A 16,948-nucleotide genomic window follows, 5' to 3' on the forward strand; every position below is an offset into this window, starting at 1 on the left:
TTTTAGAGAATTTCCTTTTCTGAGATGCTTGAACTAAATATTAGTCTAGATATGTGTTTAGTTTGGTGTTATCAGGTGGGTTAGGTTTAAAGTCAAATTATAAAATTAATGCATTTACTAAATGTTCTCATAACATCACCAGAAACATTTGTATGTGTACTCACCATATAGAAATAGGACAAGCAGCATCCGATAGTCCAAAAAACTGATCCTGTCCTCATCGACTTCACCTGCAGTTTACGTAGTAGGACAGGATTAACCATTAACATGCAGGCATGCACAGTCAAATCTATATGCAGTTTTGGGGGTGAAGGTGGGTTGGGACAATAAGAGTGAAAGGAAAGGAGAGAGTGTGTAATCAATCAAAAGTTGCTCTGTATTTCTGTGTCCCATTTCTGAGCTAAATTCTAAGTGCCACAGTGGGCCTGAATAGCTATGTAAATGTGACATTTCAGTTTTGTCTTTTAATAAAATTTCTAATAAATTTGCAAACATTTGTAAAATTCTGTGTTCGCTTTGATTGTGTTATTATGAGGTATTGAGTGCAGATTGATCAGGGAAAAAAATTATTTAAATGATTTTATCATGAGGCTGCAACATAATAATTAGTATGATAATACTGATTTTTACATCTTGTCCATATAGGTAGACACAAAGAGTTTTGTATTGCAGTGAGAACTATTATAAATACCTGCATGATGAAGAGACAAGACTACGGGAAGACTAATGGAGCATATATAAGCGTACCCAGAGATAGTAGGTGAACTGCAGGGCAAAGATAGCAATGCCTTCATTGTCAAAGGAGCCAGCCACAGAGCGGGAGATGTAGCCGGGACAATGGCCATGAAGCAGGCTGCCAGCAGCCCAGCCCCCTGATTCCACAGCTCCCTGGTCAGCAGAAAGGTGGAAATGGAGGTCAGGCCACTGAATACTGGGGCCAGGAACACACACACGTCCCGTATGTGGACAGTAATGTGCAGGAGGTTGAGCACATAATGGATGAGGCCTGCTGTGACCATCAGGCCAGGGTACACCTACCGGAAGAGGGGAACAGATGGCATGTAGAAGGCAGAAATTATTCAGGCTCTCTTCAGACAGACAACCCAAGTATAATTTTTCTATAGGTTTAATAATCTATTGTTATTAAGGAGCAGTGTGTAAGATTTAGTGGTATCTAGTGGTAAGAATTCAAATTCCCCTGAACTCTTCCTCTCGCATCAACTGCTGCATCAACTACTCTGTCTAGATTCTAATAATTTTATGTTATATACCTGATTTATATGAACTCATTTCATTTCAGTTCAGCCTGAGAGTCATTTACAGCTGTGTTCATCTCCTCTACTCCTGTTTCACATGTGTAGCCCCTCCATGCGTGGAGGAGTATGGGAGACACCCTGACAACTCGTTACATTAAGCACAAGAAAAGCTCTCATAAGCTTTATTAAGTGTCTTTAAAATCATAAATTGACAGATGTTGACCCCAAACATCTCAAAGTCATGCCAAAATATCCACGTCTTTTTTTTTTAACCATTGCACTCTGACGGCAGTGGCTCCGATACTGAAGACAGACAGCCTACCCCTAGTCCTCTCTTCCATGTTTGATGATTATTATTAATTAGTCATGATTTGGTACTGTGCTCAATACAGGGCTCACAGTTCGGTACATCTAAGGATATATGAATAAAGAATGAAAACAAGCCAAGATCATAGGGTTCTTATTTATTCCTTCTTAGCGTAAACTGCAAAAATCAAATCACTAATCTCAAATCTCTCGTTGCACAAAACTCAGTTTCTCACAGTATTTTTCTTTTTGTAAACTAAATTACACTGTAAAAATAAAATCTTTCTTGCACTTATTCTCTTATTCTGCAGACTGCAGTGCAAAAGATAGGATACCGTATTGGCCATAATATAAGATGATATTTCTTCCCCCGGTACATTACGTTTCCATTTGTTACCATGAATTTTTGAATGGAGCAAGTATTAGTGTAACTATGCTATCTTAGGGGGCTGTGTTGCATTATGGGTTGCTTGTAGCCTTATCTACTGCCACAGAGGAAATCGAGTTCTGAGTGTCTCCTGACGTCTTTACTGCAGAAATGACTAAATATACTGTAACTGTCAAGTGGTCACTAGGAAAACCAGTTGTCTACAGACATCTGACTTCTATGCGTCCGACTGAACAGAACCTGAAGCAGCCCGATGCTGTTACATTGTCAGAGGCTGTGGGAAGATCACAGAATTGCAATTTTACCAGTGTTATTTTGTATGGCGCACAGTACGATTGCTCACAGAGTTGTAAAGGATTACTTCAGGACACAGCATGCACTTCATTAGTCACATCATGAAACAGTTTTTCAGCATCACATATGCGTATCGTTTTCTGAATCGTGGTGCAACGGTGCATCATTACACCCCTAATTAGTATACAACAACGCCAACCTGCCCCAAAGGACAACCTACCACTAAATAACAGTCTCCCTAGGGGAAACACTGTATAAAGCCCTACAAATAGTCACTGTTTGGTTCAGTTTATCAGTTCTGGGCTACTATAGAAACATAACACATATCTAATATAGTATACATAATATACTATATTAGATATAAGTATACATAATATCTTGGACACATAAATCCAAGAGAATGCTTGTGCCAGGTTTGTAGGGATTACCTTGAGCAGTTTCTGAGATATTGTGTTATTTACTTGTTGGTAGCTCACAGAGGTACTGGACAGAGAATGTGCTCTCACCAACCTGCATCATTACCACAGCAACCAGTACCAACACCAAGTACTGCTTACAACTAATGTTGCTGTATTTTAAAAAAACAAAAAAAACAATCACTGTGTAGGAGAGAGTGAATTTAAGAGGGTGATTGAAGATTCATTACAGTAATGTGATTCTTGAGAAATAAGGACAAAGAAAAGAATGGGACTGAAGCAAAAAGTGCTTTACACTTGGACTAGGCAATAAAACAATCTTGATAACTATAAAAAAAAGAATCCCAAAACAAAGATGATACACAAGCACAACCTATGATAAATACCTGTGTTCTGTATTTGGGTCAATGCTCATTTGCACAATCATCTGGTTTAGATACAGCAATAGTAGCTGATATGTGTAGGGTCAAAACAAAGGAAAAAAAATACACACACTGGAAATGCAAAGGGTACACAACATCAGTGGTTTGGAAATAGTTGATTGAATAATTGATTGCTAAAGTTGACTAAACAGCAATATCTGTTGCAAAATTGTTTTATTAATATGTGGCAAATAAAATTAAATACAGCTGCTAGTCTCAGTGTGGAATAGCCAGTGTGTGTAGCATAATATAACAATGTTACATAGTGTTGTTTGGGCGGAAATGTTACACCATATAGGCTGTGGAGAGTATCAAGTTACTGATTAAAAAATAAATGATTATTGAGAACCAAACAAACTTTGATTTGATTTATTTAGGACTTAATCTTCAACTGAATACAACCCTTGAACTTAAAATTAAAAAGGTACTCTGTGAAGTTAACAAGTGGTGGTTGCATTCAGTGCTACTCATCAAAACACACTGTGTGTATCGTTGAGGTCTAACAAACATGTTTCCTTTCTCATTAATGATATTAAATGGATTAATTATCAATTTTGATCAATTGTGCAATGCTCCCCCCAACCCTAATGTCCCAAATCAAACAGCTACAGCATGAGAAACACTCACTGTGCCCACTACTATCCTACCCAAAGGGTACCAGGCTCTTTCATCAAACCAGTTGAGGAACTCATAAAAGCCACTGGTGGTGAGGAGGTGAGTTGATCTGTAGTTGAACCTGCAACATGAGACAAAGGCACAGAGATGGCTGTTAGACAGGACACCAAAACAAACAGAGCAGTTACAAAGACAGTGTCTTAGTGTCTTACTGAAGTGTAAAAACCTGGGCATGGTTTTACCAAACCAATCGACCCTCAACATAAAACTGATTTTAAGACTTCCGGTCTGGTTGGTGAAGTGATGGCAGCATAGACTAACAGGCTCCTGACGGTAAAAGTAAACACGGCCCAGCCAGGACTCGAAATTCCTGAGACGTGCAAATATAAATGCAAATGAAACGGGCCAAAGATAATGCCCAGAAAAACTAAGAAAAGTGTCACAGAAAGGAAGGAAAACAACGACATGGAAGAAGATCAATTGTCGCAAGCTAGCGACAACATGCTAGCGGACATGCAACCAACTGACCCGGAACAGAGCCATGATGCTAATCTTGGTACTATCCTAAAAGAGCTACGAGAATTTAGAAAGGACTCTAGCCAGAAACTGACCCACATCCGCAAAGACATTAATAAGATCTACAAACGAGTGGAAGAGACAGAGGAGCATATAGACGCAGTGGAGACTCAAATCCAGTCTTCAGAGGAGGTTTTGGCTGAGTTGGTAAAACTTCAGATGCAAACAGAAGCTAAATTGATGGACCTGGAGGGGCGCTCCCAACGGGAGAATGTCAGACTATACGGGGTGAAGGAGGGAGCTGAAGAAGGCACGGCAACAATGACTACGTTCGTGGAAGATTTGTTAATTAAAGGCCTGGAGCTCCCGTCCTCCACAGGCCTGAATATTGAGAGGGCGCACCGAGTGCTCACCACAAAACCCCCGGCGGAAGCCCCGCCAAGATCCATTGTGGTCAAGTTCTCGAGCTTTAAAATGAAAGAAGAGGTACTCAAAAAAGGTTGGCAAAGAAAGGGATTCGACTTCCAAGAGAAGAAGATACACATGGACCACGACTACGCACCGGAGCTGCTGAAGAAGCGGAGGAATTACACAGAGGCGAAGGCTGCGCTGAAGGAAAGAAGCATACGATTTCAGACCCCGTTTCCAGCCAGGCTGCGGGTGTACTACAAGGAAGGCATGGTGATCGTTAGGACACTTGATAAGTATTATCAATACTTATCAAGTGTCCTAACGATCACATACCTATCTTTCCTTGTGACTTGACATTGAGATGAGAGAATCATATTCTAGTAAATGGATATCTTCCGTGAGGCTATTTGTGGATCACTATACCTATTAAGTTGATAATTTTAAGGGCATAAGGAATAAATATGTGAAGTCGGGACATTTTACTGGACACTGTGGCCCTGTCTATCAGCTTAGAGGCTGAAGAGGGCCCTCTCTCATCGCTAGATGGAAGAGACTTTCCCTCTAAACTCACATTCCATCTGAGATACGAGGCCAGGAAAGAGGCCTCATTTTTGGAAGTCACTATGTATTTTTGTTATGTTGTTCTCTGTTTTGTTGTAGTTAATGTTTGTGTTGGTGCTACGGTTACCTATAGCACCAGGGGTGTAAAAGTCTTGTGCGTTCAGGGTTTTAGTTAAACTTAAATGACATATAATGCAAAATACCAAGTCAATTAAGGTCATTACGTGCAATGTAAACGGTCTAGGCAATCCAATCAAGAGAAGCAAAATTATGGCAAAATTAAAGAGGGAAAAAGTAGAAATAACTCTTCTTCAAGAGACACACTTATCAAATTCGGAACATGAAAAACTTGTAAGATGGCGATTTAATCAATACTCATCTTCCTATAGACAGGGCTCAAAGAGAGGGGTGGTAACCTTAATTTCTAAGAAATTGAATTTTGAGTGCATTTATGAAAAGAAGGACTTGGATGGGAGATTTATTCTGGTCCAAGGTTATCTACAGGGTGCTTTAGTTACCTTCTTGAATGTCTACACTCCTCCACTATCTGAGTGGACCTTTTTCAAACAAATTTTTGAGTTATTAATCTCAGAAGCGCAGGGAATCCTAATCTGTGGTGGAGACTACACCCAACCCTGGACATATCAAAACCCTGCTACTCAGGAGAAAAGAAGACTACAAAAAATATAAAAATAATGATGAGGAAGCTCGGTCTCTCTGATATTTGGAGGGAACTGAATCCGACTAAAAAAGACTACACTTTTTTTTCTCACCCACATTTGATTTATTCTAGACTCGATTATTACCTTATGTATCAAAGGGACATGTATAGGGTTACAAATTGTAATATTGGGACTATGGATTTATCCGATCATGCACCAGTCTACTTAAATGTAACACTAGACATCAAGAAAAAGAGGACCATTTGGAGCCTAAATACAGGGATCCTAGATCCAATGTGGGAACAAATAAGAACAGACATAAAGCAATATTTTGTTGAAAATGACAACGGAGAAGTATCCCCACAAACTCTTTGGGATGCTTGCAAAGTGGTTCTAAGGGGAAAACTTATAGGATACTGCTCGAATTTGAAAAAACAGAGAAAAGCAAAAACTGAACAATTACAGCTGGAACTGGAAAAATTAGAGAATGCACATAAAAAGACATTAAATTCCGCAATAAAAATGGAAATGAATAAGAAAAAAAACGAACTAAATGAAATTTACTCAAATGATATTAAGAAAAAATTAACCTTTTTGAAACAAAAATATTATCAAACCGGGACAAATCAGCAAAATTATTAGCTTACAAATTAAAAAAGCAACAGACAGAAAATACAATCCATAAAATAAGGGACCCCATTACCAACTCTACACACTGTAAAATAAAAGATATTCAACAAACCTTTGAAACATTTTACACAAATCTATATATCCAACCTAAAACAGATGGAGAAGTGATGGAAACTTTTTTAAAACTCATAAAATTACCCAAAGTGAGCGATGAACAAAATAGGTTGCTAATTGGTGAAATTACAGATGAAGAAATTAAAAAGGCAATATCACATTCAAAGATAAACAAAGCATCAGGTCCAGACGGATTTCCGGCAGAGTGGTATAAAGAGATGAAGGACTTACTCATCCCTAGAATGAAAACTACATACAACCATGTGCTTAAAACTGGCATTGTTCCTCTTTCTTGGAAAGAAGCAGTGATCTCTGTGATACCAAAAGAGGGTGAAGACAAGCTAGACTGTGGAAGCTATCGGCCGAAGTGTTTTGAACCAAGACTATAAGATCTTTACCCACATTTTGGCAAAAAGAATTGAAAATATTCTTCCTCAGATAATAAGTCTAGATCAAACGGGTTTTATTCAACAAAGACAGACACAAGATAGCATTCGCCGAACACTACATGTGATTGAGGAGATAAACAAAAATAAACACCAGGCAGCAATACTAAACCTTGATGCCGAGAAGGCTTTTGATCGGGTTAATTGGGAGTTTCTATTTCGATTATTGGACAGATTTGGATTTTATCAAGTTTTTATTAAAACTATTATAATAATAAACCAAAAGCCAGAGTAAAAATAAATGGAGCAATTTCAAACCCATTTGGCCTGGAAAGAGGGACCAGACAAGGCTGCCCATTGAGCCCATTGTTGTTTGCATTGTTTATTGAACCGTTAAGTCAGGGGATTACTCAGAACAATAATATCACAGGTATTAAAATATTAGACCAAGAATACAAGATTTCTTTATTTGCTGATGACGTTTTAATTAGTTTGTCAAACCCCGAAAATTCAATTCTGGAACTACTATCATTCTTAGATGCTTTTGGCTTGGTCTCAGGCTATAAAGTGAACATCCAAAAGACCCAAATACTAAACTTCAATTACAATCCTAGCCAAAATATTACCTCTAAGATTCAACTAAAATGGGATTTAGGACATATGAAGTATCTAGGAGTCAACATTCCAAAAGATTTATCAAACTTATATAACTTAAATTTTGATCTATTAAATAAGAACTTAAAGGAAGATATAAAGAGATGGAATCTTATTCCAATATTAAGTTTTGAATCTCGGATTGAATCGATAAAAATGAACATCTTGCCAAGGATGTTATATCTATTTCAGACCCTCCCAATTGAAATTAATGGTAACAATTCAATGAATGGGATAAATTATTATCACGTTACATTTGGCAGGGGAAAAAAACGAGAACAAGGTTCCAAACTCTTCAAGTGTCAAAACATAAGGGTGGACTGGCTCTTTCCTGCCTAAAAGATAACTATAAATCAGCCCAGCTAAGGATTCTATACTGTTGGTGCGTCTCAGATTACAAAGCAAGATGGAAGGAAATTGAAGAAAACATATCTGGGAAGACGCCAATTCAAGCAAGAATAGGGGATAAAAGACTAATTAAATGCTTGATGGTAACAGGAAATAAATGGATCAACTTATCTCTGAAAACATGGTTAAACGTTATCACTAAACTTGAAATGTTAGAAGAGATAAAGATCCTGAGATGGTGTGGCTACGATCTTGACTTTGCTCCAAATAAGTTGGATGCCAGCTATAGGGGATGGGTTAGCCGGGGTCTCTCCTCATATTGTACCTTGTTCAACCAGGCAACACTGAAGAGCTTTCAGATGTTAAAAAGACCACCACCTAAACAGCACTATGTTAAAAAGTCAAAAGGCGTTTGAAAATAGTTTATTTATCAATGCTTATAGGACAGATTCCATGCTTAAAGTCATATCTAGAATTTATAGAGGCCTACAGGAAATAAAAATAGTGAATACCACATATATAAAACAAAAATGGGACAGGGAAACCAACAGCTGCCTTTTAGAAGATACCTGGATAAAATATTGTGAATTTCAGTGGAGGATAATATGCTCAAACTCGTGGAGATCTTACGGCTGGAAGTGTCTCATTAGGTATTTCATTACACCTGCCCAGCATGGCTACCATACAGGATCTTCTAGCTGCTGGAGGCTGTGTCGTTCTCAGGAAGCCAATCGCTACCATTTGTTCTGGGCCTGTCCAAAAATAAATACTTTCTGGCGCAAGGTTTATTCAGAACTAGTAACTATATTTGGAACTGACATTACATTTAACTGGGACGAACTTCTTTTTGGGCTTGTACACTCCGCTAATGTAAGTGTAAAAAATAAATATTTATTTGGAATACTGAGTCTAGCTGCTAGAAAAGCAATTACAAAGAAATGGCTCAAGCCAGACATTCCATCTATAGATGAATGGTATGATATTATTTACGTTATATATGTAATGGAAAGAATCACTTTTTCAATGAGGCTCCAGCAATCTAAATTCAGTGACATCTGGAAGCTGTGGCAAATGTACATTCCCCTGAAACGCCCTTCTTTTGTTTAAGTTTCTTTTCTATATCAAGTTGTACTTGTTTAAATACACTACTGTAATAATGTGACAGAAAACACCCCATGTTCATGTTGTGTTAATTCATAAAATGCTTTGTAAAAGGATAAACAATAAATAACAAAAAAAACAAACAAACAAAAAAAAAAACTGATTTTAAAAAGTTGTGTGTTTTACTGCCTGTGGGAAGAAGCTGTTTCTCAGTCTGTTGCTTTTGGTTCTGATTGTCTTGTATCTCTTTCCAGAGGGCAGGGGGGAGAAGAGGTGATGTCTGGGGTTAGTGGGATCCTTTAGAATACAGCTGACCTTTTTTTGAAGTCTGCAAGTGTGGATGTCGCCCTCATCACCTGTTGCAAGTCCCTCCTGTTCTCCTCTGTGCAGCCAGTGAACCACACAGTGCAGCAAATGCACCACTATTTTCATAATGTTCTTAAGTACTTAGCTTGAGAACTGTACTGTATAATAAGTTTTTGACATTTTTTGCCACAGTTCAAACTCTGGTGCATTTGTCCATTTGGTTCAGTTCCATTATAATGGTGTGAAAGCTGTAATCAAACTCTGGTATAAGACCAAGGGGGTTTCAGTTTTAAGTGGACACTAGTGCAATCTGTTTGTGGTGTGGAGGCAAAACCAACCACAGAAATATGCCAGAGATAAAGAATGATTTTAGCGTTCATGTTTCGCAGAATCACTTGGCAACAATGATACCATTTATGCATTAAGGTGCTGGGATTTTGCCTGACACATCAGAAAGTGACAAGGGTTAAAATGAAAGTTATATAGTTAACTATGGTTCTGTGAATCCTGCATGAATGAGGCAGTGCTTTAAGCACTGGATCTCTGTCTTGGAATGCACAGGTTGAGTATTTTATGCCAACAACTTCATATGTGATCCTAAATGACCCGAGAAGTGTCATCAGAGAATCTGTCCCTACAGAATCCTCTTGCAAGCTTGCAAAGATTCTGAACGGAGTGTCTGAGCACTGTGGCAGTCATCCAGGATTCATAGAACTGTAGTTATCATCATTCTATTCTATTTTATTGCTCCTGACTGCCAGAGGCAGTGCTTTAAGCACTGGTTGGCTAGTACCAACAATGCTATGGGGAATCCCAGTAGATACCTCATGCTGCAGACACAGCAGAACTTGGAAGACAGACAGACAGACAGATAGATAGACAGACTGCTCATCCCCTTCTTGTACATGGCATCAGTGTTGGTGCTCCAGTCCAGTCTGTCATTCAAGTGGACACCCAGATGTTTGTAGTCCTCCACAATTCCAACCTCCTCACCCACGATAGTTACAGGTCTGGTCACAGAAGGTAGGACATTCAGTGGATATGGGGTGGCAACATTCACTTTGTAGAACACTGCTAATGTGCCCACAAGCACATATGTCCTCTATGGACTAAGAGACACTCCTAGTAAAGTGATACTTGACTCCATGAGATGAAGGACAATTACTAATCCTGAATGCATGGGTAATGACTAGGGATGTAATGATATCAAAATCTCATGATATGACAATACTTTAATAATGAGTCCATGATATGATATTTAGTCCGTCTTATTAGTCCTACTTGATCAATGCAGATCTCAACAGAAGATTGAAAAAAAAAAAAATCTAATGGAAAACATGACATTTAAATGGGTCTGCAGCAAAGAGACTTCAAGCCAGAATAAAGATAAACTCAGAGTGAAAACTGAACAAGTCTAAAGGCAGTGGTGGGCCATCAGGGCCAGGCCTTCTCTGCTGGCCCAAACACTGTCACAATCGCTGAATTACATTTTCATATGTCTTTTTCACATTAATACTATATGTATTAAACTGTTTCCAATAGTCTGTTCTCTTCATTGCATCTCATTTCCTCTTGGTTACACTGCTTCCAATACAGTCTGTTTATTTTAGAGCTTTTCAATCAGATTTCAGCCCTGTGTTTCCAAGTTAACAGATTTCTGCCTTGGGTCCTTCAGAATCAACGATGCAGGTCCCTGTAATTTAAAATGAATGGCAATGAAACTGTCGCGTCGTGGATCCTTTAACCAATCAGATTTCGAGTTGGCGAGGCCAGGACCATCTAGCTGGTCTTCACTAATGTCAACATTTTCATGTCATTTGACACAGAGAGTGTACAGGTCAGAACTAGCAAACCGCATCTGTAGCTACTAGCGCCCTGTTCGGCTGCGGCTGCACGGGCTCACGACAGTTACGGTTTTTCTGATCAAACTACCCTGCCTATGACGACGAAAATAGACATCACTCACCACGAGCTAGTGTATGATCACCAGTACCTACTGGAATTACGACCATACAGCAACTTTGGGTTCGTAGACACAACTGTTCAGGAGTGTTGTACGTAGCCTCAGAGTGCTACACTGGCAAGACCCAACAGCTGACGGAGCAGCGCACTCCCCTACCAGTAGTAGCCGACAGAGGAGCAAGCGAAGGCGGTGCGACTGACAGCGAAAGCGCAGCTGACGGGGCGGGCTAACAGCCAAGCTAAAAGCTAACCCTCACAGAATGCCGCTTCCATCCATCTTCCTCCCCAATGTCCGCTCCCTGGATGGAAAAATGGACCATCTGAAGCTGGAATTAACATCAAAACAAGAGCTTAGGAACTGCTGCTCCTTAACTCTGACAGAGACATGGCTCAACTCATCGTTTCCAGACAACAAGGTGTTGGACCAAGCCACAGTGCCATCATGCCTAAAGACTGCCACCATCATCCCAGTGCCAAAAAAACCTCAGATCACCTCTCCCAATGACTACCGGCCCATCGCACTGACCCCCATCATGATGAAGTGCTTTGAAAGGTTGGTACAGGACCACATCATCTCCAGACTCCCTCCCACGCTTGACACCTTCCAGTTTGCCTACTGGCCAAACCGCTGCACTGAGGACGCCATCTCCTCCGCTCTACACCCGAGCCTTGCACACCTGGAGGAGAAGAACACTTATGTGAGGCTGTTGTTCCTGGACTTCAGCTCAGCCTTCAACACCATCATCCCTCAGCACCTGGTAGACAAACTGGAACCCCTGGGCTTCAGCACCCCCCTGCGGAACTGGCTGCTTGACTTCCTCACTGACAGACCACAGTCAGTGTGGGTCAGAGAGAATACCTCCAGCGTTATCACCCTCAGCACAGGCTCCCCTCAGGGCTGTGTCCTGAGCCCTCTGCTGTTCACCCTGATGACACATGACTGCGTCCCTAGGCACGCCACTAACCGCATTGTGAAATTTGCAGATGACACAACAGTGGTGGGCCTCATCAAGGATGACAATGACCTGGCCTACAGAGAGGAGGTGGAGCAGCTGGTGGGCTGGTGCAGAGACAACAGCCTGATCCTGAACATGGACAAGACCAAAGAACTCATCGTCGACTTCAGGAAGAACCAGCCCAGCCATGCTCCACTACTCATCAACAACAAAACTGTGGAGGTGGTTAGCAACACAAAGTTCCTGGGGGTGCACATCTCAGACGACCTCACCTGGTCTGCAAACACTGCATCACTGGTGAAGAGGGCACAGCAGCAGATGTACTTCCTGCGGAGGATGAGATGAGCCCACCTGCACCACCACACAGAGCATCCTGACCAGCTGTATCTCTGTGTGGTGTGGAGGCTGCAGTGCCTCTGACTGGAAGGATGTGAGGAGAGTGGTGAGGACAGCAGAGAGAATCATCGGGACTTCTCTTCCCTCCATCCAGGACATTGCACAGATCCGCTGTGTGTCTCGGGCCAGAAAGATCTGCAGTGACTCCTCCCACCCCCATCATGGACTGCTTACCCTGCTGGCCTCTGGAAAGAGGTTCCGCAGCATTCGATGTAGGACCACCAGGTTCTACAACAGCTTTGTCCCCCAAGCCATCAGACTTTTAAACACCTAAAAATTAATTTAATCTATACTGCTGTAAAGTGCTGTACATATTTAAGATTTAAATATATTTATTTCTATTCTGCTTGCAGAATCTTTTGCACACACATTTGCACTACACTGGAAACTGTAAAAACTGAGGCCTATGCAAACGAAATTTTGTTCTGTATACACTAGCTGCATACTGAATGACAGTAAAAGTCTGTCTAAGTCTAAGTCTAAAACATGTTAGTATAAATTTAATAGCTGTTTTTTCAACCCACAATGGCTGGACGACGAGGAAGAGCTCAATGGCTCTGTTGTAGACGTTATCTGTGCATCTCAGTTCTAACAATAAGTCTTCTTCTATTGCTATGGAGGCTAATGCTGAAGGTCGAGTTTTCTTAGTCAAATTTCTCATTTTAATTAGCTTTAGGGCTGAGAATGTCTCATGTCCAGCTCAGAGAGGCGAAGGAGCAATACAGGAGGAAGCTGGAGCAGAAGTTGCAGAATAACAGCATTAAGGAGGTGTGGGACAGACTGAAGATCATCACCGGCTGCAGCTCAAAGAGGGGTGCCACCATTGAGGGAGATGTTGGGGAAGCGAACCAGTTGAACAACTTCTTCAACAGGTCTGACCACGCAAACTCATTCTCACCTCAAAACACTACATCCCACACCCACCCTCCTCTCTCCCTCCTCCCACAAGTCGACGCCAGCACAGAAGAGAATACCCCCACCCACAATCACGGCAGCTCAGGTGTGTGGAGAGCTAAGAAGGCTTTGCCACAGCAAAGCAGCAGGTCCAGATGGAGTAACCCCTCAACTGCTGAAGGCCTGCACGTTGGAGCTGGGAACCCCAGAGGATCTTCAACCTGAGCTTGGAACGGGGGAGGGTCCCTTGGCTGCGGAAAACATCCTGCATCATCCCATTCCCAAAGAAATCACATTCTGAAGAGCTGAATGATTTCAGGCCAGTTGCCCTGACATCACATGTGATGAAGACCATGGAGCGGCTGCTGCTACACCACCTGAGACCAGAGGTCTGCCATGCTCTTGACCCTCTGCAGTATGCATACCAGGAGAGGATGGGAGTGGAGGACGCCATTATCTACATGCTACACTGATCCCTTCAACGCTTGGACAGAGGCAGCGGTGCTGTGAGAATTACATTCTTGGACTTGTCCAGCGCCTTTAACACTTTCCAGTCGCTGCTTCTCAGGGACAAGCTGACAGAGATGGGAGTAAACTCACACCTGGTGGCATGGATCACAGACTACCTGACTGACAGACTTGAGTTTGTGTGGATGGGGGACTGCAGGTCTGACACTGTGGTGTTAGGCTTACATTGACTGGCCAATGGTTAGAAATTGAACAGCAATCGCTATTTGAACTAATGCGATTTGCAAATTGCAAAGACTGCGATTACTTTTACAACAGAGAGTCAGTGGACATGTCCTTACACGTTTTTAGCTGCCTCACAGTTCACACACACAGGACTGCAAGAGCAACAGAGCAACAGGCTGTAAACTTTACAACCAGATCTGAGGCCTGTACTATGAAGGGAGTTTAACTTACTCTGATTTAACTCAGGGTTATCAAAGAAAGTTGGGGTTGACAAACCCTAACTGCCTTGATCTGCGTTAAACGGTACTACAACGGTGGTTAAGATGTTGGTAAGTTGAGTCGGCGTTAACTTAATCAGAGTTAGTGCGTGTGCATAAAATGGGCATGCACCGTATCTCTCAGATGAAGAGCGCTCATTAATTCTGTCGGTTTACGAAGAATTTAAAGAGACTCTAATGACACAATATAAAACTGTGGTTGCCAACAAAGCCAGAGAGACTTGTCACGTTCTCTGGATTCTTAATCTGTAGTATGAGATGTAAGGACAGGTAACATATTCGGATACTTGGATTACAGACAACATATGGGTCACATGTCTGAGAATGAGCTGTTACTCTCTGTTAATGATGTTCTGCCTGGAACACTCAGGCTATATATGTATGAATGTAATGCTGTTATGTTCAGTATGAGCTTCATGTTAACAGTATTTCACTCTCAGTGGAAACTGAACCTGGATGAAATATAAACATTCTATAAAGTGGTACACATTCATATTTCCCATCATTAATACTGCATGTTTTGCTCTGTAGTCTACAATTACAACAGCCTGTCGCATTATATTGTCTTTCAGTATTTAGTTCATTTTCTGTCTATGTATAAAGTCATATATTGCTCTTCTGTTAATATTTTTTATTACATTGTCATGTTTATACTGTTGTGTATATTTTTTATAACCTTATCTTGTTTTTATGTTATGTAACCCCCCCCCCCCAAAAAAGAGAAAATGGTAGAATGAACTAACTAACATTAAGTTAGGATTGTATTTATATTTTATATTTTCTACCAGAACAAATCCTGTATTGTTTTAATCAGCTGTGTCTGTCTCTACCAGCTCTCTGTGTGCCTGTCAGTCTCCTGTCATTCCCCCTCAGTGTATCAGCATTTGAAAAATCATCACAGGCAGCAGTATGACCAATGTAAAGTTACTGTGAAGAAGGCAAGAGAACATAGTGCTACTGTTTGAATTGTTCTATGGTTCATTATGTGTATATTCTGTATGTTATACAATTTATTGTTAGAATAAATACATTTTGGATTCATAGATTTTCATTCTCATGCTTGGATTAGCACACAGAGAAGTTAATATTTCAATAATCTCTTAAATGGTAACGTTTTACATGTATATAGTGATTCCTGGACTGAAGCTTGACTTTCAAAAATTATATCGCAAGTCAAATCACAATATCTGTCAGAAAAATTGTTCAGCCCTAGTAAGTGTGAGTGCAGGGAGAGGGTGAGCAGCTGTATAACATCTTAGATGCAACACTTAAGTCCTTAATTTTTTAATAAAAATTAAATGTAATTAATTATGAATAACTAGTTTAACCAATTAGTATTTCTGGTGCTGACTAAAGAAGATAGTATCATTTAATCATTTAGCCAACTAATCACACACATCCCTATTTTAAAGTGATATGATGTGCATTTATATAATATGTCTTAACCACACACAAAACCACAACAAACTATTATCATAACATAATGCACAAAGAAGTCTTATTTTTAAGTTCTGTATTTTATTCTCGTCAGTGTTATGCAGGGCTCTAGACGGCAACCATTTTTGGATTGGATACGATAAGATAAGATAATCCTTTATTAGTCCCACAATGGGGAAATTTACATTGTTGCAGCAGCATAAGTGATTGAAAAGATAGAAAGACATAAATACAAGCAAGAGACAGAAAAATGAACTAAATACAGATATTGCACATTTTGAAATGGAATTGCACACAGTGAATGACTAATAGCAGCTGTTTGGATTAATTAAAGTGCAGAAACCTAGTGAAAATGGTCCATGTGAGTATGTGGTGAACTAGGAGCAATGGTGGTTGCAGTCTGACAGCAGCAGGAAGGAAGGACCTGCGATACCTCTCCTGTACACACTTTGGTTGAAGCAGCCTATCGCTGAAGGAGCTGCTCAGTGCTATCAGACTGTCCTGCATGGGGTGGAGCTCATTGTCCATCAGGGATGATAGTTTTGCCATCATCCTCCTCTCCCCCACCACCTACACAGGGTCAAGAGGGCACCCCAGGACAGAGCTGGCTTTCTTGATCAGCTTGTCCAGTCTTTTCCTGTCCGCTGTCGAGATGCTGCTGCCCCAGCAGACCGGCAGACCGTTTCCTGTGGGGCCCCCGTGCTACAGACCACCATGTCAGACGTGCAGTCTCGTGTCCTCACATCCTGCGGTCGGTTGGTGAGGTAATCCAGTATCCAGAGTGCGAGATGCTGGTCCACCCCCATGAGTTCCAGCTTGTCCCTCAGGAGCATGAGCTGTATGGTGTTGAAAGCACTGGAGAAATCAAAGAACATGATTCTCACAGTGCTCCCAGGTTTATCTGGGTGAGAGAGAGCTCTGTGAAGAAGGTAGATGACTGCATCAT

The 16,948-nt window shown here is 40.9% G+C and overlaps 1 protein-coding gene across 1 annotated transcript in view; it reads right to left on the reverse strand.

The window, feature by feature from the left end:
• LOC108886100 (dolichyl-diphosphooligosaccharide--protein glycosyltransferase subunit STT3B-like) overlaps nucleotides 1-16,948 on the reverse strand; it is a 41,645-nt gene that overhangs the window by 14,627 nt on the left and 10,070 nt on the right. The window contains 4 exon segments of the mRNA XM_051076271.1: nucleotides 165-230; nucleotides 748-836; nucleotides 839-1,034; nucleotides 3,710-3,818. Of these exon segments, the coding sequence (XP_050932228.1) occupies nucleotides 165-230; nucleotides 748-836; nucleotides 839-1,034; nucleotides 3,710-3,818 (460 nt within the window).

The sequence above is a fragment of the Lates calcarifer genome, linkage group LG15 (genome assembly GCF_001640805.2).
Source record: "Lates calcarifer isolate ASB-BC8 linkage group LG15, TLL_Latcal_v3, whole genome shotgun sequence".
NCBI classification, from domain to species: Eukaryota; Metazoa; Chordata; class Actinopteri; family Centropomidae; genus Lates; species Lates calcarifer.